The sequence below is a fragment of the Styela clava genome, chromosome 5 (genome assembly GCF_964204865.1).
Source record: "Styela clava chromosome 5, kaStyClav1.hap1.2, whole genome shotgun sequence".
NCBI lineage: Eukaryota > Metazoa > Chordata > Ascidiacea > Stolidobranchia > Styelidae > Styela > Styela clava.
This window is the reverse complement of record NC_135254.1, coordinates 160,091-187,665: the sequence shown is the minus strand read 5'-3', so window position 1 is coordinate 187,665 and position 27,575 is coordinate 160,091. Positions and strand designations below refer to the sequence as shown.

Below are 27,575 nucleotides of genomic sequence, written 5' to 3'. Positions count from 1 at the left end.
GTGCATTAACTACTACTGATCCAGTTTCCATAAATATACGATGAATTGCATAAATTGTTCGTCGTGTAGAAGCCGAATTAATACCGAATTCTCCGTTAAAGAGGCGCTGGGTATGACTTACTTTTGCCAATCAGCAATTTTGCACCCCATTTCTTGGGTTTATCTCCTTGTCATTCTGCGGGTTGATGAAAAATGCAAACAACATCCGAATTTTACTACTTATCTATATTATGTTTTCTGAAAAAATGAACGCTCTTTGATTAGTTCCTGAAAAGCAAATTAAAATTAAAAGTGTATACCTATTTTCGAGACACCGTGTATAATGAATAATGAAACCTGCTTCTTTGTACTGACGATTGTAACTATGCTTATGGAAAGTTCCGTAACAGTTCAACGTTACTTTTGTCATTATGCTCAAGTAAAGCCATTCCACAATTTTCAAAATATACTGAAATTTTTGTTAGTGAAACTTCGAAGTAGTTATTGGTTACATGAATGTCACATAAAATGATCGATCAAGGAAACTACAAACTTTCAAATGAGTTCCCATAAAAATCTATTTTGAATTCAGAAAAATCTCATAAATGCATTTGACTTTTCTGGGTGGAAATAGATAACCAAATTTCCTGCATGTTTTTGATAAGTAGTGTTCTTTATTGGTTAAATATCTTTGCTTCAGGGGCACAGCCAGGATTTTCAAAAGGGGGAAAGGGGATTTTAAATTCAAAATTTTAGAAGCAAAAAGTAAACTTTCAGTGACTTTCTGTTTCGAAAGCCAACCAACCCATTTATTCAATCTACAATCTCTAAAATAATTTGTTTTTGAGCAGTCGTGTGCCTCCTAAATAAAATTATAGTGTCTACGTTTTCTTTTTAATATTTTATATTGCAGCTTTTCAATCAAGAAAATTTGTTGGCAAACTCACTTCTTTCAAATATTTTATTTTTGTTCTCTCTCACTGATTCACAGTCCCATGGAATAAAAAAAGTAATTACCATCGGCACTATACTATATATGTTGATAAAAATTTGTGACTTAGGTGGAATAAAGACTGAGGTGTTTACAACCTAAATAACACGACACCTAGACAAAAATAATCGGCCATTTTAACAAAATGCAAACTCACGCATTATCAGCAAATTTTTCATTATACTAAAAATTTAAAGCGGGGAGTATGGGGTTCGACTCGAAAAACCCTTACTCTTTCACTGTTCTGGTTCATACCTCATAAACTCAAAAGTAGTTTTTTTCATCTAGACATGGTATCTTGAGACAGACCAACCTTGAATCCCGAATTCCTTCCGAGTGCATCAGTTTTATCTTTGGTGAGACCGCACATTTGAAGTTTGAGCCCCATTTCTTTTCCATCAATACTTGCCAAAGCAGAACCAAGACTTTTGAAAGCTTGTTTATTCATTTGATTTCCACTGATATCTAGCTCAGATACCTGCATAGATGGAACAGTAGAGTCAGCGTAAATGTATAAGAGGTGGTAGTAATTCATGACCAACAAGAATTGGTTATAAATAAATTATTTAAATGAAGTGTTTGCTAATGCTAAGGTAGGCAAGTTTTAATTACATAATTACAAACAAATATACAATGCTGCTTAAGCCTTTTAGCAGGGTTAATCAAGAGGTAGATCTACGACGTGGTGTATAATTCTGAGCGTTAGGAATTTGCTTGCCATAGCACTTCTGATTTCCCCACGTGAGTTTGCAGTTTTGAATCTAGTGTGGGATTATGTGATAGAGGATTGCACGACATGTCGACGCCGTAGGGTGATTCACGTAAACACTGGTCGGTTACGGTTTCCTACAACATCAATACCATGCTTCTGAAAACAAAAATAACTGGCTAACTTATTCTTTATCCGACATGGATTAGGAACCGGACGAGATGCAATTTATCGTAACCGGATTAAGTGGTTTTTATCACCCTTGGATGAATGTATAAATCCTATCCTAAGTTTGGAAAATTAATATTAGAAATGAAAATGGGTCATATTCTCATATTAGCAACAGTAGTAAAGATTGCAGTACTCTTGCCTTCAATTCTGACCCTTTCAAATTCAACTCCAAGCACTTCATCAACTCGGCATTAAGGCCACATTTAACAAGACGAAACTGCTCAAGGTGATCACAACGTCGCATAACCGACGACATTGCGTACATTCCTGCAGCAGTAAAAGACTCATTTTCAAAGTTGATTTTTTGCACATGGGATCGAATGAGTTCGGCATCATTGGCCTCATACAAGGCACCGAACAACTCCAACTTTTGATACGCTTCTGTACATTGACTTATCTTAGCCTTCAGGTTTTCTCTAAGTAATGCTTCCTTCTCTTTTCGATCGATCACTATTGAAAAATTGATAAATTTAATTAACATTCATTTGTATGATGTTGTAGCTCTACCTGGGCATATACTTACCAGTTGTAAGGTCTTTCAGGAATTCAGTTTTGATATCTTGATTGAAAATATTTCCACACAGGAATCGCAGAACAACTGACCAGTGATCATCGTGAATCTCTTCAGTGATAAATGATTTGAAAGTGGCAAGATCCATGTTAGCAATGTAAAGACTGGCTAGGATTTCTTGAAGGATTTGGTGACTGAAAAACATCAAACTGTCGCCTTCCATGAGATGTTGGCACAGCATGTTATTTCCAGGCACTTTTATGATAAGATCGCGAACCTCATCTGAATGAAGGCCAAACTTCTGAAGATCATCGATAGTAAAAATTACTCGCTTTTCTTTTGTGCCTTCGAATGACATTCCCATTAATTTGCGAATATTTTGTTTCAAGTTCCTTCTTTCCTGAGCATGAACGGATCGCATAAAAATATTGAGTATTTGTATCATTACATCTGTCATGGTATCGGGTGAATTTGCAGGGTTGAACTTGTGAACTATCGCATTAAGAAGCAAGAATAATGGTACGCTCGAGAACTGGATGAGCGATGGTGATTGAACTGTCAACCTATTCCAGGATTCTTCTCCTGACTCACCTAAAACTGCAATAAATAACTTTTTGATGTCCTCACGTTCTAGACCAGCGAGGGCAGTTATGAATGGAGGCCGTAATTGCAGAGTCAAAGATGCGATTTTGTGTTCTCGTGATGAAATAACTATTTTTGCTCTGCGGAAAAGATTTTTTGTTAAAATATTGTATATAATTGTAGCGGTACTTGACTTGTCAAAATAATTCATCTTGTTATGGTTTCCATTAAGATCCCACATAGCTTGATCTAGACCATCAAAGCAGAAAATACACTCGGAATCATGCTCAATAACCCATTCATATCCATCTTCTACCTCTAACCCAGGAGCAATCTTTCCAAAAAGCAAATCGCAAGGGCTCAGTGCTTCTTCTGGTCTTGTAGCATAGGAAACCGGCATATCTTTAAAACCGAAGTGATGAACAAATTTAAATTGACGTCTTTTTCTGCTGAACAATTTGCTGAATGTTCCTTTTACTTTCCTAGCTTCCTTCACCAAGTCATTTGCAACAACAACACTTCGAGACACGCGTTTCATAATAGTCGTTTTGCCACTTCCAGCCTGTCCCGCAATTGCGATGTACTTACAGCTTTCATCATCAAGCTGTTTGATCAGTTCATTTATAGTCATCACCTCCCCTATTTCTTCAGATCCCTCTGTTACAGCAAATTCTTTTTCTTTCTTGTACTCATCAGCCATTTGGCCCCCATAGAAGTTTGGAACTTTCTTTAATTTAGGATGGACCTCGAAATCAGGCTCATTGAGCTTTTTGTAATTTTCTGCAACTTTGACTTCAGTTTCTTTCCATGTCCTCTTGTTGAAATATTTAATGAATTTTCTCACACGCCGACCTGAAGATTTTATGGTTTTCATTGCTCATTATCTATGGTAGCTAGAAAGTCTATCTGGTTAGACATAGATTGAATAGCTAATTATTGTAGTAGAGAGAGTAGTAGTAGTAGAGTAACATCATTGTATGTAATTCTGCGACTTTTTTCTTTGAATCAATTGTTCTTATAAAAGTGTCTTCATTATCTGATGAAGTGTGTTTGTGAAAAAAAAACTCTAGCAAAATAGGTATCACTCTTTGCATGTAATTACATTAGGTTTTGGTACGAACAAACCATTATTGTGAAACTTGATCATTTCAAAGGTTTAAAACTTATATATGTAGAATATTATGTCAGTGCAAATGTGAATGAATACTAACACAAATATTTACCTTTGTGAATTTTGCGAGATACTTTCTCGAGAACCCCTAAATTAAAAAATGGTAATAATGAATTTCTAATCCTATAAGCTGATAATTGCAAATTAATTAGAAAATTTTCAAATTTTTAATTATTATAGATTACAAAAACTGATCTAAATAATTCAATCATATTGGTGTTGTAATCATATACTGTATGTTTCATTTTAAATATTCGCTAAATTACATTGTAGAAGCTTGATAGAGTAGTATTCAAGGCGCTGTTACTATTGCTGTTAAACAAGTTGGGTATGAGCATGCACTCCTGAAGAAAGAGTAAAATAACGCACTCGGGATGGGAGTACATATAGATTCAATCACTAGTTCGACAGGGTTTCCATAAGATATCAATCCACTCACAGCTTGATGTGACAAGGGAAGCTCATTGCTATACACATCTAAAATTGTCAATAACAAAATACCCTGCATAGAAGTTCCGATAACTAATGAATTGGGTTGCCATATTTTTTTGACTACAAAGCTGGACGCCTCCAAAGACACAACCACCTAGCTGTGATCCTGTATTTTTACAGTTTCTAATTTTACTACATAGGCCTACATTTAATGCCATCCCGGCTGTCTTCATTGACCATGTTGTCTTCGAGAGTTCATGCGCATATTCTCTGTCTAAATATCGGGTTCAGTTCGAAAAATAGAAAGGATTATACGCTAACGATATAAATGATTCGAATTTAGATTTTATATTTTTATGTTTACATATATATTTTTACAGCAAAAAGAATGAAGAGTAATTTTTCATTCGCCCAAGCATGCTTTTCTGTAAATAACACCGTCAAAAAGACGTTGTTCAATGTTACATTCACGTGAACTTCCGAACAGGACCAAATAGAATATTTTACATCTGATACGTTCGCTAACAATGTTAGCGGGAAACAACAAAACAAACAACATAACTCATAAACCTTCAGTAAGGAGGCTAGCGTTGCGCTACACAGCAACGAGAACATGTTCGTGTATTATGCTGCATGGCTGAACGTGAAAGCGGGACTTTTGGCTGACTTGTCGGGACGGCGCGACAAGACGCTAAAAAGCGGGACGTATGGTAAGCCTACTAATGAATGATATTCAATCAGATATTTAGGTATTCAGTCAAAGAAAGTTTGCAATGATACAAGTGATGCCAAGAAGTTCCATTTGAAATCAGGTATGAATTGCCAAAGATTGACTTTGAACATTTCCGGCTTTATTAAATTTTGAATTTCTGAGCTTTCTCGGCTTAAGGGTTGATATCATATTGCGTGGTTTTGAACCGAAATAATACCTTTCATGTGGACACTCTTGCTTGTTTTCACCTCCATTCCAAGAATTACTGATACGATTCCACGCTTTTCTATAAATGGGTGTGGTCAAGGGGCAACCACACTTACTAGGCATCTATAAGATTAAGCCAATTCAACATTCAATACTTTCTGACCCCGTAACAATGTTGAGCTTTGAATGCTAAAATCCTTGCTCTACCTTACCTTGGTGAATTTTTAGTTCCTGTTCGGAGTCCTTTTGCAATTTGACAGCGGAAACAATTTCAGAAATCCCACATTAGTGTGATTATATGTGAATAATTGAAACTAAATATTAGCAGAGCATAGTCTAATTATTACTGCAACCAACCTAAAACACTGTCAAAAATGATGATTAAATTTGAAGCTTAAGTTTGTTAAGTATGAATAAATTGCAAATGTCCAAACACGAAATACGCTCACAGACACTGTGAGATCCTTGAAAAATAACATTATCTGAAAAGCAAGCTCAAATTCATTTCTTTTTGCTTGATGCACTTTGGCTTCACCTGTTTGAATGTCATGGGTAATATTGAGCCGTTGCAAGCTGATTCACATAACCACTGTGTGATTACGACTTTGTCCACAATCAATTACAACTGAAACGAACAACTGGCTAAACTATTCTCACACCTGGCATGGGCTGGTTATTGGATGAGAGGTCATTGTTCACTATACGATTGAGCTACCTTATCGCCTACGGAGATAAACATGAAAATCCTATGCTCAATTGAATTGAGTTGCTGAAAAAATATATAAAAGAATCAACAATTTGGGAAGCACTTCGGATATTGATACCAATAGTAATAAATCGGGATATCAGCAGAGCATGTATCTTCTGCCAACTGTGTGTCACTAAACTATGAGGAAAACTGATAATGCAACAAAACATATGGAAAATCAATTCCAGGAATGAATCCTTGAACAGATTCCAACTCCATCCATGTCTAGAACCTACTGAGGTCGCCTAAACACCTATCCATTCTCTCCGTCATTCGCCAAGATTGTCCTGTGATTACACAACATATCTAGGTCTCTCGAGAAGAATAAAGCAATTTGCGGTCGAGTAATTCAACTAACAGTAGTTATATTCATGTAATCAATGGAACCGTTTGAAATTACAGAATATAAATTACTCAAAAAGAGACTGCTTGGTTGTAATAATTTTCACTTGTAAATACGAATATTTACCATCATAAATCATAACCCGGTTACTTAAATTTTCCAAACTGATACAGTTACCGTAGTTTACGTACTATAAAGTGCACTTTAGATCTTTCTTCTTCTTAAAAATTGATTGTGCGCCTTATAAGCCGTGGGGGGATATCAATTGCACAAGAAACACGATACGGGAGTATTTTATCATGTGGAACTACATACATTTTTAGAGTTTCTTGCAAACTTTCAAGGTATTTAATATATGCAGTAACACCTTACAAATTACATGCAATATCGAGAAAGATTTGCCTTGTATACCTTCAGAACTGAAAGACTTTAATTATTGCTACAACTGAATTCTCGCAGACCTTGACGAATGTATTCGGAAGTCTACCTTCTCTTCTATACGCTTGTAGTAAAAAAAAATACTGATGAATTAGCCTTAAAACTCAAGATTATGCCTATCAGCTAACGCATACAGCAGGTAGCAATAGTAGCATCTGTATGATGTGTCAAGGCGCTATCAGGGTATCCCGATATCCGTTGGTCACTCCATTAGTTGCCGTCACGTAGTTGGGCATTAGGGGGAGAGGCTCTAACGACAAGGACTGGTAGAGTTATAAATGCCGCTCAACGAACACAATCTAAAGCGTTGCTCAAAAGTGAATTGTTGCAATAATTAAAAGTTTCTGGAATACCATTTGAAAAGCACACACATTTTTTTTTAAACAGGAGCCTTTAAATGCCTTCGCAACAGCGTAAGGCATTTAAAAGTAGAACTCTCGTATTAATAACAGTGAAACAACAACGAATAATTTTCAGTGTTGCTTGTATCCCGCTTAATTTTGCCAATCTTCGTATGGATATTACTTGGTATATTCAATTTCAAACTAATTGCCTAACCTTACCTCGGTTTGGACATTTATACTTTTGGTTGATTCGGCGATTGTTATTTAGGGGGTTTTGTCAGTCAGTCAAAGAACAAATATCTTGATAAAATTTTACTTCACAGTATTTCGAATCTGCCACAATTCGCAAATATTTACTAATTTTAAATAACTATTTTTTTTTTAAAATAATTTTGTTTTTTACTAGAATCTGAACCTTGTGCCATTGCTTGCAAATTAACATTAATGTATAGTAAGTCTTAAATATATATTAGTTACCGCACAGAAGAATTTCCTTCAGAATGTGCAGTGTGATAAAAGGGCTGTGGAACGACGTTGTTATTTGTTGAACCTTATATGGTAACCGACACTCTCAAAAGTCATTGCGTCTCATAGCCTGTAACGCCGTATAACCCGGTCCATAACGTCCATAAAAATATGGTTTATTTCAGGTAATGATTTTTTACTTCTACTGATCCTTTTTTATGAGCCTGTCATGTGCTTAGCAACATTGGCATAGTACAAATGGAACAAAATGACATATACATCTGTACCGGAAGTGTGAGTAAACTGAATTTTTTGAATGTAAATCAATAATATTTGTGATATACCTGATGGTGTGGGATCACCTTTATATACAGGGTCGGGAGCTGTTTTTGGCCGAGCAGCTGCTTCAGTCGGCCTTTGCTTTGTGGGTGATGAGATACTTGAAGATGGTTGGTCTAAATGCAATGGGTGAAGGTGTAATACAAGCTACGTTGAATTTACGACTAATTGGGGTTATATCAGTACTGTTCAGTATGTCCTGGCTTAAAAATAAAAGAGTTTTGCTGTTGTTGTTCAAGCAACAAGCCCAAGCATCTGGCAACAAATAATTGGTCAACTCATTCTGTACCCGTTCTGTAACCCGTGGTAAACAAAAGAGAGATCGTGGTATGTCATATGATTCGGCTGTTTCATCGGCTTTCCTAAATCCTATCCTAATTGATTCCTGCATCCATGATAGTGAAGTCCCAACAAACTGAAAGACGCAATGAGCCAAAATCTTGATTGATATTAATTAAATCTTTTTTATACCGTCTATGCTATATACTATAAAAATATTGATCAGACACAAATGGCCTAGATTATGGTAACTAACAAGTGTTGCAAGTAATCTTCAAAAATCCATCAAAAAGGTATGAGAATGTTCAAAATTGGATGAAACATGTTGGAACATTAACTAAATTATGATTATGTTTGATAAGATTCGTAAAACGTGAAAGTGTTTTTAAACAACTAAATGTGTGTAAACAAATAATCAGATTAACTCAATCGTACTTAAATTCTGAATCATAGGTTTGGGCTTGAGATTCTTTATTTAAACCACCAACTTAGATTTACTGGTTGACAAAGCAATGAAGAAAAGCTGGGGCCAGGTCTAAATCATCAAAAGTAAAATATGTATTATGCTTTGTTTCATTTAAATTTGTAATAAAATATAATGAAACTGCAAAAAGTAGATTGACTTTACTTAGTCCGGCCTGCCACTGCATTTTGAATTTGCTATTTGGCCACATAGAAAAAATATTCATTCAGCCCTGTTCTACTAGGCCATGATGTGCCTAACAAGATGCCTAATAATAAATATAAGAGAATAAATATTGTTACCATGATCTTGGAAAATGTTGACAACGAATTTTTCAACCTTTTTCACATACACGTCCTTGGGACTGGTGATGACTGTTTCTGCAAAAACAAATTGTTATAACAAATTAAATAAATTACGAGACTCAAGAATATCGAGAGCATAAGAGATACATTTGCTATTTCAGCCGTGGTAAATTCGACTGGTTCAAAAAATTTTGGAGTCCTAATCGCAGATGAATTTGTTGTTCATCTATTGGGTAAAACCTTCTTCATATGGATGACCATATTCACTTATAAATTTCAACTAGCTATTTTTAAATTATAGGTTATTTTGGATTATTATTCTTTTCATAGAAATTTTTACGTATAATAAAATAATTTTATTTTTAGTAATCTTCAAAATATTTTACATTTATTACTGTAAAATACAACCTACCATCAATGTTTGTTACATTCTGCACGACCTTCTTAGCATGAACTTCATGAATCTGAGAGTCGGTTATATTTGTCTCTGTAAAAATGAAATAATTTGTAAATAGAATATTATATTTCAAATCTGGCAATGAAGTGAAATTGTGCTATTTACATATACCCAATTGTGTTGTTTTAAAATAATGTATGTGATATTCATTGAATGAAACCACTTAAACTAACTAAATAGAGTACATAATAGAGTACATAATTCTTCAATCTCATGATACCAATCCCTGAATCTGTTCCTTTCATTCAACTTACATTAGAGAATAACCAACTGAAAGTATGACTGTCTGTAATAAGTAACAATGTACAGAGGAAGGGTTGTGTCAACCAGAGCACATACACACAGACATGTCACAGAATCCATTGTAATTTAATGCCATAAATTAGGCGAGTAGCATTATGCCCTACAATGCATACCAAGCATTGGTTTGAAGATTGGTTCTAGATTGCGTTTTATGACAAACAATTTGCTAACACATGTGTTGGGCTGTGGGTAATGTTTAGATTATTTCAATTCTGGTAATAACCTTGAGATCTAGTACACCATATCATTAATCCATTCTGCCTTGATACGTTATTGGGACAGCCCAGTATATGAAAATAGCAAAACAAGTATATTTCGTATCATGGAATCATTGGTATAGTTATCTGAAGGTTGGAATGTTTTTAGTTGCCATTCCTCCTAGTGAGGAGAAAAGATGATTTACCCCTAAAGTTAGCACTTGAAATTGAATGTTAACAACTTACATACCCTAGCCTACTATAAATGATCATTCCTTAACTATTGTCCAAAGTTCATGTTCATCATAGAATGCTATATTCTATTCAGTAACATCGTATGCCATATATTCCAAATAATGAATAGAAATAAATTATTCTAACATTACACAAATGGAATGGAACTTCCTGAAATAGAGACAAATGATTTGAAAGTGGATTCTAAAATGTTATTTATGCGAATCAAACCTACCTTCAATGTTTGTAATATTCTGCACGACCTTCTCAGCATGAACTTCATGGATCTGCTCAGTTCGAACTTCTTGAATGTGAGAGTCAGTAATGATTGTTTCTGGAGAAAAAAATAATTTGTATTTCAAATATGATATTTTAAAATCTGGCAATGAAGAAAATTTGTGATTTTTCTATTCCCCCGATCTGGTTAATCATTAAAATAATATATGTGATATTCATTGAATGAAACCACTAAAACTAACTTAATTGGCTGAGAGTACATTAATTTTCAATCACACAATACCAAACACCGCAGCTGTTCCGTTCATTTAACTTACATTAGGAAATAGCCATCAGAAAGCCTGGTTGTCTGTAATACATAACAATGTACAGAGGGTTCATTTATATCTAAATAATCTACAACAGGGGTTCCCAACTTTATTTGCGTCACTACCCCCATCGGATATTTTCTAACATTAAATTTAAATTGAAACTAGTATAGATATCTAAGTGACACAAAACTAATGATTGACAAAACTGTATCTAGGTGACCAAAAACTGATGACATCACTGGGTTCACATTCATCACAATCAAATGAAAAAAAAAGTTGTGGGAGAATATATAAGAGAGAAGCTCTCTCAAATTCGTCTTGGTATTCAATGGTAAAAATTAAAAAGTTGGCATGGATAGTGTTAGAAAATACCCATCTGAAAGCCTGGTTTTCTGTAATACGTAACAATGTACAGAGGGAATGTTATGCCAACCATAACACATAAACACAGTCATGTCACAGAATTTCAAAGCCTGGAGGGGAACAACACAAGTAATCGGAGGGGAACGAGGGGATCAATCGGTGAGCAAGGATCTTTCTATACAAGTACTGGTATGAGATGACTCACTAATTTAATTGAAAAACAGAAAGCTTTATGACTCTAATAAGATAAGCAGGGTCGGAGCAAACAGATTGGATAGTTAATGGTTGGGCAATGTCAAGACAGTATCGAACATACTGTTAGAAAACATTCTTCTGAGTGGGACATAATGAAAGAAAAAATTACAAAATATATTTATACACCCCGATTTCTAATGAAAATAAAAGTCGATAAATTATGGCGATATGTCAATTATTAAAAACTACCAAATAAAAATAAAACATGATAACATTACGCAGGTGGCAAAGTGATCTGCAATAAAATCAGAGTATTGGCTTGAAAATTGATTCTAGGTTGTGTTTTATGCCAAACAATTTGCTAACACATGTGTTGTGCTGTGGGTGATGTTTAAATTATTTCAACTCTGGAAATTCTGTGGAAACCGTCCTACCATCAATGTTTGTGACATTCTGTACGACCTTCTCAGCATGAACTTCATGAATCTGCTCAGCTCGAACTACTTGAATCTGGGAGTCAGTTATGGTCGTTTCTGTGAAAATGAAATAATTTGTATTCGAAATAATATATTTCAACAATAAATTTAGTAGCTACCACCTGTCCAGACCACAATATTTTTTATCTAATCTATCACACAATTGGAAAAATTGACCATTTATAGAAATGCTTCTCAATTTGGGAAGAATAACGCCCAAGGAAGATATTTTACTGTTATAAGGAGGAAATTTTGTTCGTTTTGTATACACATATATATATATATATATCATAAGCTCGTCGCATTGAGGACATACTGCGCAGCACAAATAATAATTTAGATTTTTATATTAAACAAAATTGAGCATTGCAATAGAAACCGTTTCTTCAAATAATGAATATTAAACGTGGTTTTATTCAAACAGAGATGGAGGGATCCAAAATAGGTAAAGTGGAAAATTCAATAAAAAAAAGGTTGGAACCACAGACTCATGATCAAATTAATGAGTGCGTGGTAAAAGTGTTCTGAAGTGGGGGACCCTAGTTTGGTTTTGGGATTGGTCAATCCAAAACCTTAAAAATTGATTTCCATTATTTCCCATTTAAATTATTTTGCCTATAAACAAATTTATTTTTACCGCAACTGATTAGGATAGATTTCATAGGAAAAAGTAGTTTGTAAAATATTTCATTCTGCGACTCCCTGAAAAGTGATTCGCGACCCTTCGTGGGCCTGACCCCCAGGTTGGGAACCACTGATATATAATATAACTTCAATTTGCATGTTATGACGATATGTCAGTTATTCCCAAACTACAAATAGATGAAATACTTAATAACATTATGAAATTAGCATAGAGCCCTGCATCAGATACCAAGCATTGAGTTAAAAGTGGTTCAAGTTTGTTTTTTATAAGAAACATTTTTCTAACACAAGTTTCGGTTAATAAGCAAGTTCAAATTTTTTTTTTTTCAAGTCAAACCTACCACCAATGTTTGTTACATTCTGCACGACCTTCTCAGCATGAACTTCATGAATCTGCTCAGCTCGGACTTCTTGAATCTGAGAGTCAGTTATTCTTGTCTCTGTAAAAAAGAAATAATTTGTAAAGAAAATGTTAGATTCTCAAAACTTGCAATATTGCAAGAATTAAAATTGTGATAATTCCACATTTCGTTTAATATTAAAATAAGGTTTCAACATGATATTCGTTAAATGAAACCACTCAAACAAACTTAAGGAGACGAGAATGCATAATTCTTCAGTGACATAAGCAAAATGCATGGGAAAGTCTAATATTATTGATAATTCAATGCACTGAAAGCAGAATTCAATGGAAACTCATCATTGGGTGCCCAACTACAATAGATGTTATATTTGTCTGTCTGGAAGCCTAGCTGTCTCTAATAACCTATTTGTAATGATGGAGGGTTTGCCAACCAGACCACATGCACACAAATATGTCACCCCATTGAGAGGGAAGATTTTGTGTGACAGATTTTGGGGCAACTATACGCAAGGTTTTATACAAGTACTTGTATGAGAGAATTTCAATTCGATTACCAGTTTGATTTATATGTTGTCAATTTATCGCTACGAACCGGAAATTAAAAAATTCTTCAAGTATAGTTGTTTTCTCAACCATGTCTGTTAGAATAGTGTTTCCCAAACTAGGGTCCGCGGACCCCTGGAGGTCCGTGATGACTGCACAGGGTGTCCGCAATAATAGAGGATGAGTCATATCAATCTTGAATGATTGATTTCGTTTAAAAAAACATATCCACCAGAAAAATAGCCACATCTGTCAGAAAAAAAAGTTCAAATTTTATTGCCTTCTGCAACAACCCACATGTGTGAGGCAGTATTTGTGAACTGTATCTTTATTGTAATTTTTTTTTTTGGCTACATTAACACTACTATCTGATGAGTAGCATATTTTTCGGAAGTCAGACCAATTTTCAAAACTTAGGTAATTTTTCTACAAGAATATAACATAAGACAAAATCGGCTTGGGCGATACAGGAAAATATGATAATGAAATGCATAACTCGTACTTTCATGTTACTCATTTCATAGAAAGTTTGCCTTCTGTAGACTTTGAATTTCCATATTGAGAATTAAATTGATAGTAGAAGATGAATACGAGAGCCCTTACATTTGTGCAATCTACACGCAACACTTAAAACATACTTAGATGAAAATTAGTAGCTGCCACCTGTCTCGACCACAAAGTTTTTTGTCCAATCTAACACACAATTGGCAAAATTATCCATTTATGGAAATGCTTTCCAACTGAGGAAGAATTGAGCGCAAGGAAAATATTTTGCCGCTTCGGGGAAAAAATTTTGCTTTTCATATATATATATCATAAGCTCTTCGCATTGAGTACATACTGTGCAGCACAAATATTAATTTAGTTTTTCAAAATAAATCACTGGCACTGTACAAAATTGAGCATTGCATTAGAAAGCGGTTAATTAAAGAATAAATAAATAAAGTGGTTTTATTCATATGGAGATGGAGGGATCCAAAATAGGTAAAGTGAAAAATTCAATAAAAAAATGTTGGAAACCACCGACTCATACTCAAATTAATGCGTGTTGTCAACAAATAAGATGTCATGGTGATAAGAGTGTTCTGAAGTGGGAGACCTTAATTTGGGTCTGGGATTGGTCAACCCAGAACCTTGAAAATGGCTTACCTTCGTTTCTCATTTCTAAATTTTCGCCTATAAATAAATTTGTTTTTACTGCAACTGTTTAATAAGATAGATTTCATAGAAAATAAGTCGTTTGTAAAATATTTTATTCTGCGAACCACTGAAAAGTGCTTCGGGACCCATTTGTGGGTCTGTCACCCTGGTTGGGAACCACTGATCTATGGTATAATTTTAATCTGTATGTTATGGCGATTTGTCAGGTATTCCCAATCTACAAATAGATGAAATACATGATAACCTTATGCCATTAGCATAGAGTCCTGCATTAGATACCAAGCATTGAGTTGAAAGTGGTTCAAGTTTGTTTTCTATAACAAACAATTCGTGTCGGTTAATAGGTAATCTTCAGGTGCTTTTTTTGGAGTCAAATCTACCATTTTTCTAAAACAAGTTTCGGTTAATAGGCTAGTTCAATTTTTCTTTTTTTTTGAAGTCAAACCTACCATCAATGTTTGTTACATTCTGCACGACCTTCTCAGCATGAACTTCATGAATCTGCTCAGATCGGACTTCTTGAATCTGAGAGTCAGTTATGCTTGTCTCTGTAAAAAAGAAATATTTTGTAAAGAAAATGTTAGATTCTCAAAACTTGCAATATTGCAAGAATTAAAATTGTGATATTTCCACATTTCGTTGAATATTAAAATAAGGTTTCAACATGATATTCGTTAAATGAAACCACTCAAACAAACTTAAGGAGACGAGAATGCATAATTCTTCAGTGACATAAGCAAAATGCATGGAAAGTCTAATATTATTGATAAGTCAATGCAATGAAAGCAGAATTCAATGGAAACTCATCATTGGGTGCCCAACTACAATATATGTTATATTAGTCTGTCTGGAAGCCTAGCTTTCTGTAATAACCAATTTGTAAAGATGGAGGGTTTGCCAACCAGACCACATGCACACAAATATGTCACCCCATTAGGAGGGAAGATTTTGTGTGACAGATTTTGGGGCAACTATACGCAAGGTTTTATACGAGTATTTGTATGAAAGAATTTCAATTCGATTTCCAGTTTGCTTTATATGTTGTCAATTTATCGCTATAAACCGGAAATTAAAAAATTCTTTGAGTATAGTTGTTTTCTCAACCATGTCTGTTAGAATAGTCTTTCCCAAACTAGGGTCCGCGGAACCCTGGAGGTCCGTGAAGACGGCACAGGGTGTCCGCAATAATGGGGGATGAGTCATATCAATCTTGAATGATTGATTTCATTTAAAATAACATATGCAAAGGAAAAATTGCCACTTCCGTCAGAAAAAAAAGTTCAAATTTTATTGCCTTCTGCAACAATCCACATGTGTGAGGCAGTATTTGTGAACGGTATCTTTATTGTATTTTTTTAGGTGCATTAACACTACTATCTGATGAGAAACATATTTTTCGGAAGTCAGGCCAATTTTTAAAACTTAGGTAATTTTTCTACAAGAAAATAACATAAGACAAAATCGGCTTGGGCGATACAGGAAAATATGATAATGAAATGCATAACTCGTACTTTCATGTTAATCATTTCATAGAAAGTTTGCCCTCTGTAGACTTTGAATTTCCGTATTGAGAATTAAATTGATAGTAGAAGATGAATACGAGAGCCCTTACATTTGCGCAATCTACACGCAACACTTAAAACATACTTAGATGAAAATTAGTAGCTGCCACCTGTCTCGACCACAAAGTTTTTTGTCCAATCTAACACATAATTGGCAAAATTATCCATTTATGGAAATGCTTTCCAACTGAGGAAGAATTGAGCGCAAGGAAAATATTTTGCCGCTTCGGGGAAAAAATTTTGCTTTTCATATCTATATATCATAAGCTCTTCGCATTGAGTACATACTGTGCAGCACAAATATTAATTTAGTTTTTCAATATAAATCACTGGCACTGTACAAAATTGAGCATTGGATTAGAAAGCGGTTAATGAAAGAATAAATAAATAAAGTGGTTTTATTCATATGGAGATGGAGGGATCCAAAATAGGTAAAGTGAAAAATTCAATAAAAAAATGTTGGAAACCACATACTCATACTCAAATTAACGCGGGTTGTCAACAAATAAGATGTCATGGTGATATGAGTGTTCTGAAGTGGGAGACCTTAATTTGGGTCTGGGATTGGTCAACCCAGAATCTTGAAAATGGCTTCCCTTCGTTTCTCATTTCTAAATTTTCGCCTATAAATAAATTTGTTTTTACCGCAACTGTTTAATAAGATAGATTTCATAGAAAATAAGTCGTTTGTAAAATATTTCATTCTGCGACTCCCTGAAAAGTGCTTCGCGACCCCTTCTTGGGTCTGACCCCCAGGTTGGGAACCACTGATATATAATATAACTTCAATTTGCATGTTATGGCGATATGTCAGTTATTCCCAAACTACAAATAGATGAAATACATGATAACATGATGCAATTAGCATAGAGCCCTGCATTGGATACCAAGCATTGAGTTAAAAGTGGTTCAAGTTTGTTTTCTATAACAAACCTTTTCTAAAACAAGTTTCGGTTAATAGGCTAGTTCAATTTTTCTTTTTTTTTGAAGTCAAACCTACCATCAATGTTTGTTACATTCTGCACGACCTTCTCAGCATGAACTTCATGAATCTGCTCAGCTCGGACTTCTTGAATCTGAGAGTCAGTTATGCTTGTCTCTGTAAAAAAGAAATATTTTGTAAATAAAATGTTAGATTCTCAAAACTTGCAATATTGCAAGAATTAAAATTGTGATATTTCCACATTTCGTTGAATATTAAAATAAGGTTTCAACATGATATTCGTTAAATGAAACCACTCAAACAAACTTAAGGAGACGAGAATGCATAATTCTTCAGTGACATAAGCAAAATGCATGGGAAAGTCTAATATTATTGATAAGTCAATGCAATAAAAGCAGAATTCAATGGAAACTCATCATTGGGTGCCCAACTACAATAGATGTTATATTTGTCTGTCTGGAAGCCTAGCTGTCTGTAATAACCAATTTGTAAAGATGGAGGGTTTGCCAACCAGACCACATGCACACAAATATGTCACCCCATTAGGAGGGAAGATTTTGTGTGACAGATTTTGGGGCAACTATACGCAAGGTTTTATACGAGTACTTGTATGAAAGAATTTCAATTCGATTTTCAGTTTGCTTTATATGTTGTCAATTTATCGCTACAAACCGGAAATTGAAAAATTCTTTGAGTATTGTTGTTTTCTCAACCATGTCTGTTAGAATAGTCTTTCCCAAACTAGGGTCCGCGGAACCCTGGAGGTCCGTGAAGACGGCACAGGGTGTCTGCAATAATAGGGGATGAGTCATATCAATCTTGAATGATTGATTTCATTTAAAATAACATATCCAACGGAAAAATAGCCACTTCCGTCAGAAAAAAAAGTTCAAATTTTATTGCCTTCTGCAACAATCCACATGTGTGAGGCAGTATTTGTGAACGGTATCTTTATTGTATTTTTTTGGGTGCAACACTACTATCTGATGAGTAACATATTTTTCGGAAGTCAGGCCAATTTTCAAAACTTAGGTAATTTTTCTACAAGAAAATAACATAAGACAAAATCGGCTTGGGCGATACAGGAAAATATGATAATGAAATGCATAACTCGTACTTTCATGTTACTCATTTCATAAAAAGTTTGCCCTCTGTAGACTTTGAATTTCCGTATTGAGAATTAAATTGATAGTAGAAGATGAATACGAGAGCCCTTACATTTGCGCAATCTACACGCAACACTTGAAACATACTTAGATGAAAATTAGTAGCTGCCACCTGTCTCGACCACAAAGTTTTTTGTCCAATCTAACACACAATTGGCAAAATTATTCATTTATGGAAATGCTTTCCAACTGAGGAAGAATTAAGCGCAAGGAAAATATTTTGACGCTTTAGGGAAAAAATTTTACTATTTATATCTATATATCATAAGCTCTTTGCATTGAGTACATACTGTGCAGCACAAATATAAATTTAGTTTTTCAAAATAAATCACTGGCACTGTACAAAATTGAGCATTGCATTAGGAAGCGGTTAATTAAAAAATAAATAATTAAAGTGGTTTTATTCATATAGAGAGGGAGGGATCCAAAATAGGTAAAGTAAAATATTCAATAAAAAAATGTTAGAAACCACAGACTCATAGTCAAATTAATGCATGCTGTCAACAAATAAGATGTCATGGTGATAAGAGTGTTCTGAAGTGGGAGACCTTAATTTGGTTCTGGGATTGGTGAACCCAGAACCTTGAAAATGGCTTCCCTTCGTTTCTCATTTTTAAATTTTCGCCTATAAACAAATTTATTTTTACCGCAACTGTTTAATAAGATAGATTTCTTAGAAAATAGGTCGTTTGTAAAATATTTCATTTTGCGAACCTCTGAAAAGTGCTTCGCGTTCCTTTTGTGGGTCTGTCACCCTGGTTGGGAAAACCTGATTTATGTTAAAGATTTAATCTGTATGGTATGGTGATTTGTCAGTTATTCCCAATCTACAAATAGATGAAAAACATGATAACCTTATGCCGTTAGCATAGAGTCCTCCATTAAGTACCAAGCATTGAGTTAAAATGGTTCAGGTTTGTTTTCTATAACAAACAATTTGTGTCGGTTAATAGGTAATCTTCAGATGCTTTTTTTGGAGTCAAACCTACCATCGATGTTTGTTACATTCTGCACGACTTTCTCAGCATGAACTTCATGGATCTGCTCAGCTTGAACTTCTTGAATCTGGGAGTCAGTTATGGTCGTTTCTGTAAAAAGGAAATATTTGTATTTGAAATATCATATTTCAAATATGGCAATGAGGTAAAATCTGTAAAAATGAAATAATTTGTATTTGAAATAAAATAATTCAACATGAAATTTAGTAGTTGCCACCTGTTCAGACCATAAAGTTTTTTGTCTAATCTATCACACAATTGGCAAAATTAGCCATTTATGGAAATGCTTCTCAATTGGGGAAGAATAACGCCCAAGGAAGATATTTTGTGCTTTTAGTATACATATATACATATCATAAGCTCGTCGTATTGAGGACATACTGCGCAGCACAAATATTAATTTAGATTTTTATAAAGATTCACTTGAACTGTAAAAAATTGAGCATTGCATTAGAAACCGTTTCTTTAAAAAATGTACAAATAATGTGGTTTTATTCAAACAGAGAGGGAGGGATCCAAAATAGGTAAAAAGAAAAATTCCATAAAAAAAAGGTTGGAACCACAGACTCATGGTCAAATTAATGAGTGCGTGGTAAGAGTGTTCTGAAGTGGGGGACCCTAGTTTGGTTCTAGGATTGGTCAATCCAAAACCTTAAAAATTGATTTCCATTATTTCCCATTTGAATTTTTTCGCCTATAAACAAATTTATTTTTACCGCAACTGATTAGGATAGATTTCATAGGAAAAAGTAGTTTGTAAAATATTTCATTCTGCGACTCTCTGAAAAGTGCTTCGCGCCCCCTTCGTGGGCCTGACCCCCAGGTTGGGAACCACTGATATATAATATAACTTCAATTTGCATGTTATGGCGATATGTCAGTTATTCCCAAACTACAAATAGATGAAATACATAATAACATTATGAAATTAGCATAGAGCCCTGCATCAGATACCAAACATTGAGGTAAAAGTGGTTCAAGTTTGTTTTTTATAAGAAACATTTTTCTAACACAAGTTTCGGTTAATAAGCAAGTTCAAATTTTTTTTTTTTTTCAAGTCAAACCTACCATCAATGTTTGTTACATTTTGCACGACCTTCTCAGCATGAACTTCATGAATCTGCTCAGCTCGGACTTCTTGAATCTGAGAGTCAGTTATGCTTGTCTCTGTGAAAAAAGAAATAATTTGTAAAGAAAATGTTAGATTCTCAAAACTTGCAATATTGCAAGAATTAAAATTGTGATATTTCCACATTTCGTTGAATATTAAAATAAGGTTTCAACATGATATTCGTTAAATGAAACCACTCAAACAAACTTAAGGAGACGAGAATGCATAATTCTTCAGTGACATAAGCAAAATGCAAGGAAAGTCCAATATTATTGATAAGTCAATGCAATGAAAGCAGAATTCTATGGAAACTCATCATTGGGTGCCCAACTACAATAGAAGTTTTATTTGTCTGTCTGGAAGCCTAGCTGTCTGTAATAACCAATTTGTAAAGATGGAGGGTTTGCCAACCAGACCACATGCACACAAATATGTCACCCCATTAGGAAGGAAGATTTTGTGTGACAGATTTTGGGGCAACTATACGCAAGGTTTTATACGAGTACTTGTATGAAAGAATTTCAATTCGATTTCCAGTTTGCTTTATATGTTGTCAATTTATCGCTACAAACCGGAAATTAAAAATTCTTTAAGTATAGTTGTTTTCTCAACCATCTCTGTTAGAATAGTGTTTCCCAAACTAGGGTCCGCCGACCCCTGGAGGTCCGTGAAGACGGCACAGGGTGTCCGCAATAATAGAGGATGAGTCATATCAATCTTGAATGATTGATTTCATTTAAAATAACATATCCAACGGAAAAATAGCCACTTCCGTCAGAAAAAAAATTCAAATTTTATTGCCTTCTGCAACAATCCACATGTGTGAGGCAGTATTTGTGAACTGTATTATTATTGTTTTTTTTTGGGTGCATTAACACTACTATCTGATGAGTAACATATTTTTCGGAAGTCAGGCCAATTTTCAAAACTTAAGTAATTTTTCTACAAGAAAATAACATAAGACAAAATCGGCTTGGGCGATACAGGAAAATATGATAATGAAATGCATAACTCGTACTTTCATGTTACTCATTTCATAGAAAGTTTGCCCTCCGTAGACTTTGAATTTTCGTATTGAGAATTAAATTGATAGTAGAAGATGAATACGAGAGCCCTTACATTTGCGCAATCTACACACAACACTTAAAACATACTTGGATGAAAATTAGTAGCTGCCACCTGTCTCGACCACAAAGTTTTTTGTCCAATCTAACACACAATTGGCAAAATTATCCATTTATGGAAATGCTTTCCAACTGAGGAAGAATTAAGCGCAAGGAAAATATTTTGACGCTTTAGGGAAAAATTTTTACTATTTATATCTATATATCATAAGCTCTTTGCATTGAGTACATATTGTGCAGCACTAATATTAATTTAGTTTTTTCAAAATAAATCACTGGCACTGTACAAAATTGAGCATTGCATTAGGAAGCGGTTAATTAAAAAATAAATAATTAAAGTGGTTTTTTTCATATAGAGAGGGAGGGATCCAAAATAGGTAAAGTAAAATATTCAATAAAAAAATGTTGGAAACCACATACTCATAGTCAAATTAATGCGTGTTGTCAACAAATAAGCTGTCGACAAAAAAAATGTCATGGTGATAAGAAGTGTTCTGAAGTGGGAGACCTTAATTTGGTTCTGGGATTGGTCAACCCAGAACCTTGAAAATGGCTTCCCTTCGTTTCTCATTTTTAAATTTTCGCCTATAAACAAATTTATTTTTACCGCAACTGTTTAATAAGATAGATTTCATAGAAAATAGGTCGTTTGTAAAATATTTCATTCTGCGAACCTCTGAAAAGCGCTTCGCGACTCTTTTGTGGGTCTGGCACCCTGGTTGGGAACCACTGATTTATTTTAAAGATTTAATCTGTATAGTATGGTGATTTTTCAGTTATTCCCAATCTACAAATAGATGAAATACATGATAACCTTATGCCATTAGCATAGTGTCTTGCATTAGATACCAAGCATTGAGTTAAAAGTGGTTCAAGTTTGTTTTCCATAACAAACAATTTGTGTCGGTTAATAGGTAATCTTCAGATGTTTTTTTTGGAGTTAAACCTACCATCGATATTTGTTACATTCTGCACGACTTTCTCAGCATGAACTTCATGGATCTGCTCAGCTTGAACTTCTTGAATCTGGGAGTCAGTTATGGTCGTTTCTGTAAAAAGGAAATATTTGTATTTGAAATATCATATTTCAAATATGGCAATGAGGTAAAATCTGTAAAAATGAAATAATTTGTATTTGAAATAAAATAATTCAACATGAAATTTAGTAGTTGCCACCTGTCCAGACCACAAAGTTTTTTGTTTAATCTATCACACAATTGGCAAAATTAGCCATTTATGGAAATGCTTCTCAATTGGGGAAGAATAACGCCCAAGGAAGATATTTTGTGCTTTTTGTATACATATATACATATCATAAGCTCGTCGTTTTGAGGACATACTGCGCAGCACAAATATCAATTTAGATTTTTATAAAGATTCACTTGAACTGTACAAAATTGAGCATTGCATTAGAAACCGTTTCTTCAAAAAATGTACAAATAATATGGTTTCATTCAAACAGAGAGGAAGGGATCCAAAATAGGTAAAAAGAAAAATTCCTCAAAAAAAGGTTGGAACGACAGACTCATGGTCAAATTAATGAGTGCGTGGTAAAAGTGTTCTGAAGTGGGGGACCCTAGTTTGGTTCTGGGATTGGTCAATCCAAAACCTTAAAAATTGATTTCCATTATTTGCCATTTAAATTTTTTCGCCTATAAACAAATTTATTTTTACCGCAACTGATTAGGATAGATTTCATAGGAAAAAGTAGTTTGTAAAATATTTCATTCTGCGACTTCCTGAAAAGTGCTTCGCGACCTCTTCATGGGTCTGACCCCCAGGTTAGGAACCACTGATATATAATATAACTTCAATTTGCATGTTATGGCGATATGTCAGTTATTCCCAAACTACAAATAGATGAAATACATAATAACATTATGAAATTAGCATAGAGCCCTGCATCAGATACCAAACATTGAGGTAAAAGTGGTTCAAGTTTGTTTTTTATAAGAAACATTTTTCTAACACAAGTTTCGGTTAATAAGCAAGTTCAAATTTTTTTTTTTTTCAAGTCAAACCTACCATCAATATTTGTTACATTTTGCACGACCTTCTCAGCATGAACTTCATGAATCTGCTCAGCTCGGACTTCTTGAATCTGAGAGTCAGTTATGCTTGTCTCTGTGAAAAAAGAAATAATTTGTAAAGAAAATGTTAGATTCTCAAAACTTGCAATATTGCAAGAATTAAAATTGTGATATTTCCACATTTCGTTGAATATTAAAATAAGGTTTCAACATGATATTCGTTAAATGAAACCACTCAAACAAACTTAAGGAGACGAGAATGCATAATTCTTCAGTGACATAAGCAAAATGCAAGGAAAGTCCAATATTATTGATAAGTCAATGCAATGAAAGCAGAATTCAATGGAAACTCATCATTGGGTGCCCAACTACAATAGAAGTTATATTTGTCTGTCTGGAAGCCTAGCTGTCTGTAATAACCAATTTGTAAAGATGGAGGGTTTGCCAACCAGACCACATGCACACAAATATGTCACCCCATTAGGAGGGAAGATTTTGTGCGACAGATTTTGGGGCAACTATACGCAAGGTTTTATACGAGTACTTGTATGAAAGAATTTCAATTCGATTTCCAGTTTGCTTTATATGTTGTCAATTTATCGCTACAAACCGGAAATTAAAAATTCTTTAAGTATAGTTGTTTTCTCAACCATCTCTGTTAGAATAGTGTTTCCCAAACTAGGGTCCGCCGACCCCTGGAGGTCCGTGAAGACGGCACAGGGTGTCCGCAATAATAGGGGATGAGTCATATCAATCTTGAATGATTGATTTCATTTAAAATAACATATCCAACGGAAAAATAGCCACTTCCGTCAGAAAAAAAATTCAAATTTTATTGCCTTCTGCAACAATCCACATGTGTGAGGCAGTATTTGTGAACTGTATTATTATTGTTTTTTTTTGGGTGCATTAACACTACTATCTGATGAGTAACATATTTTTCGGAAGTCAGGCCAATTTTCAAAACTTAAGTAATTTTTCTACAAGAAAATAACATAAGACAAAATCGGCTTGGGCGATACAGGAAAATATGATAATGAAATGCATAACTCGTACTTTCATGTTACTCATTTCATAGAAAGTTTGCCCTCCGTAGACTTTGAATTTTCGTATTGAGAATTAAATTGATAGTAGAAGATGAATACGAGAGCCCTTACATTTGCGCAATCTACACGCAACACTTAAAACATACTTGGATGAAAATTAGTAGCTGCCACCTGTCTCGACCACAAAGTTTTTTGTCCAATCTAACACACAATTGACAAAATTATCCATTTATGGAAATGCTTTCCAACTGAGGAAGAATTAAGCGCAAGGAAAATATTTTGACGCTTTAGGGAAAAATTTTTACTATTTATATCTATATATCATAAGCTCTTTGCATTGAGTACATATTGTGCAGCACTAATATTAATTTAGTTTTTCAAAATAAATCACTGGCACTGTACAAAATTGAGCATTGCATTAGGAAGCGGTTAATTAAAAAATAAATAATTAAAGTGGTTTTTTTCATATAGAGAGGGAGGGATCCAAAATAGGTAAAGTAAAATATTCAATAAAAAAATGTTGGAAACCACATACTCATAGTCAAATTAATGCGTGTTGTCAACAAATAAGCTGTCGACAAAAAAAATGTCATGGTGATAAGAAGTGTTCTGAAGTGGGAGACCTTAATTTGGTTCTGGGATTGGTCAACCCAGAACCTTGAAAATGGCTTCCCTTCGTTTCTCATTTTTAAATTTTCGCCTATAAACAAATTTATTTTTACCGCAACTGTTTAATAAGATAGATTTCATAGAAAATAGGTCGTTTGTAACATATTTCATTCTGCGAACCTCTGAAAAGCGCTTCCCGTCCCTTTTGTGGGTCTGTCACCCTGGTTGGGAACCACTGATTTATTTTAAAGATTTAATCTGTATAGTATGGTGATTTTTCAGTTATTCCCAATCTACAAATGGATGAAATACATGATAACCTTATGCCATTAGCATAGTGTCTTGCATTAGATACCAAGCATTGAGTTAAAAGTGGTTCAAGTTTGTTTTCCATAACAAACAATTTGTGTCGGTTAATAGGTAATCTTCAGATGTTTTTTTTGGAGTTAAACCTACCATCGATATTTGTTACATTCTGCACGACTTTCTCAGCATGAACTTCATGGATCTGCTCAGCTTGAACTTCTTGAATCTGGGAGTCAGTTATGGTCGTTTCTGTAAAAAGGAAATATTTGTATTTGAAATATCATATTTCAAATATGGCAATGAGGTAAATAATTTGTATTTGAAATAAAATAATTCAACATGAAATTTAGTAGTTGCCACCTGTCCAGACCACAAAGTTTTTTGTTTAATCTATCACACAATTGGCAAAATTAGCCTTTTATGGAAATGCTTCTCAATTGGGGAAGAATAACGCCCAAGGAAGATATTTTGTGCTTTTTGTATACATATATACATATCATAAGCTCGTCGTTTTGAGGACATACTGCGCAGCACAAATATCAATTTAGATTTTTATAAAGATTCACTTGAACTGTACAAAATTGAGCATTGCATTAGAAACCGTTTCTTCAAAAAATGTACAAATAATATGGTTTTATTCAAACAGAGAGGAAGGGATCCAAAATAGGTAAAAAGAAAAATTCCTCAAAAAAAGGTTGGAACGACAGACTCATGGTCAAATTAATGAGTGCGTGGTAAAAGTGTTCTGAAGTGGGGGACCCTAGTTTGGTTCTGGGATTGGTCAATCCAAAACCTTAAAAATTGATTTCCATTATTTCCCATTTAAATTTTTTCGCCTATAAACAAATTTATTTTTACCGCAACTGATTAGGATAGATTTCATAGGAAAAAGTAGTTTGTAAAATATTTCATTCTGCGACTTCCTGAAAAGTGCTTCGCGACCTCTTCATGGGTCTGACCCCCAGGTTAGGAACCACTGATATATAATATAACTTCAATTTGCATGTTATGGCGATATGTCAGTTATTCCCAAACTACAAATAGATGAAATACATAATAACATTATGAAATTAGCATAGAGCCCTGCATCAGATACCAAACATTGAGGTAAAAGTGGTTCAAGTTTGTTTTTTATAAGAAACATTTTTCTAACACAAGTTTCGGTTAATAAGCAAGTTCAAATTTTTTTTTTTTTTCAAGTCAAACCTACCATCAATGTTTGTTACATTTTGCACGACCTTCTCAGCATGAACTTCATGAATCTGCTCAGCTCGGACTTCTTGAATCTGAGAGTCAGTTATGCTTGTCTCTGTGAAAAAAGAAATAATTTGTAAAGAAAATGTTAGATTCTCAAAACTTGCAATATTGCAAGAATTAAAATTGTGATATTTCCACATTTCGTTGAATATTAAAATAAGGTTTCAACATGATATTCGTTAAATGAAACCACTCAAACAAACTTAAGGAGACGAGAATGCATAATTCTTCAGTGACATAAGCAAAATGCAAGGAAAGTCCAATATTATTGATAAGTCAATGCAATGAAAGCAGAATTCAATGGAAACTCATCATTGGGTGCCCAACTACAATAGAAGTTATATTTGTCTGTCTGGAAGCCTAGCTGTCTGTAATAACCAATTTGTAAAGATGGAGGGTTTGCCAACCAGACCACATGCACACAAATATGTCACCCCATTAGGAGGGAAGATTTTGTGTGACAGATTTTGGGGCAACTATACGCAAGGTTTTATACGAGTACTTGTGTGAAAGAATTTCAATTCGATTTCCAGTTTGCTTTATATGTTGTCAATTTATCGCTACAAACCGGAAATTAAAAATTCTTTAAGTATAGTTGTTTTCTCAACCATCTCTGTTAGAATAGTGTTTCCCAAACTAGGGTCCGCCGACCCCTGGAGGTCCGTGAAGACGGCACAGGGTGTCCGCA

At 34.3% G+C, this 27,575-nt stretch overlaps 2 protein-coding genes across 2 annotated transcripts in view; both read right to left on the bottom strand.

Annotated features, from left to right (window-relative positions):
- Nucleotides 1–9,721, bottom strand: part of LOC120331725 (uncharacterized) — a 152,677-nt gene extending 142,956 nt beyond the window's left edge. The window contains exons 1-4 of the mRNA XM_078112563.1: nucleotides 9,662–9,721; nucleotides 9,247–9,324; nucleotides 8,208–8,318; nucleotides 1,284–1,448 (exon numbers count right to left, since the gene is read on the bottom strand). Of these exons, the coding sequence (XP_077968689.1) occupies nucleotides 1,284–1,448; nucleotides 8,208–8,318; nucleotides 9,247–9,249 (279 nt within the window). The 5' untranslated portion in view covers nucleotides 9,250–9,324; nucleotides 9,662–9,721. The remainder of the gene's footprint in view (nucleotides 1–1,283; nucleotides 1,449–8,207; nucleotides 8,319–9,246; nucleotides 9,325–9,661) is intronic.
- On the bottom strand, nucleotides 1,509–8,073 carry LOC144422769 (NACHT, LRR and PYD domains-containing protein 1a allele 4-like). Its single transcript, XM_078112564.1, has 4 exons — nucleotides 4,813–8,073; nucleotides 4,227–4,262; nucleotides 2,434–3,855; nucleotides 1,509–2,360 (listed from the first exon to the last, which is right to left on the bottom strand). Exons 1-4 carry the CDS (start codon nucleotides 4,844–4,846, stop codon nucleotides 2,011–2,013), a joined length of 1,842 nt encoding a protein of 613 aa, XP_077968690.1. The 5' UTR covers nucleotides 4,847–8,073; the 3' UTR covers nucleotides 1,509–2,010.
- Nucleotides 9,722–27,575: the final 17,854 nt, after the last annotated feature.

What these genes read in the sequence shown, in the direction of transcription:
- LOC144422769 (XM_078112564.1), bottom strand. Translation starts at nt 4,846, where the DNA reads ATGGTCAATGAAGACAGCCGGGATGGCATTAAAT. An exon ending in CAGCCGGGATGGCATTAAAT is followed by an intron (nt 4,263 to 4,812) that starts GTAGGCCTATGT and finishes TTTTTAATTTAG; the next exon opens with GGGTTCTCGAGAAAGTATCT. An exon ending in ATCTCGCAAAATTCACAAAG is followed by an intron (nt 3,856 to 4,226) that starts GTAAATATTTGT and finishes TAAAATCTTCAG; the next exon opens with GTCGGCGTGTGAGAAAATTC.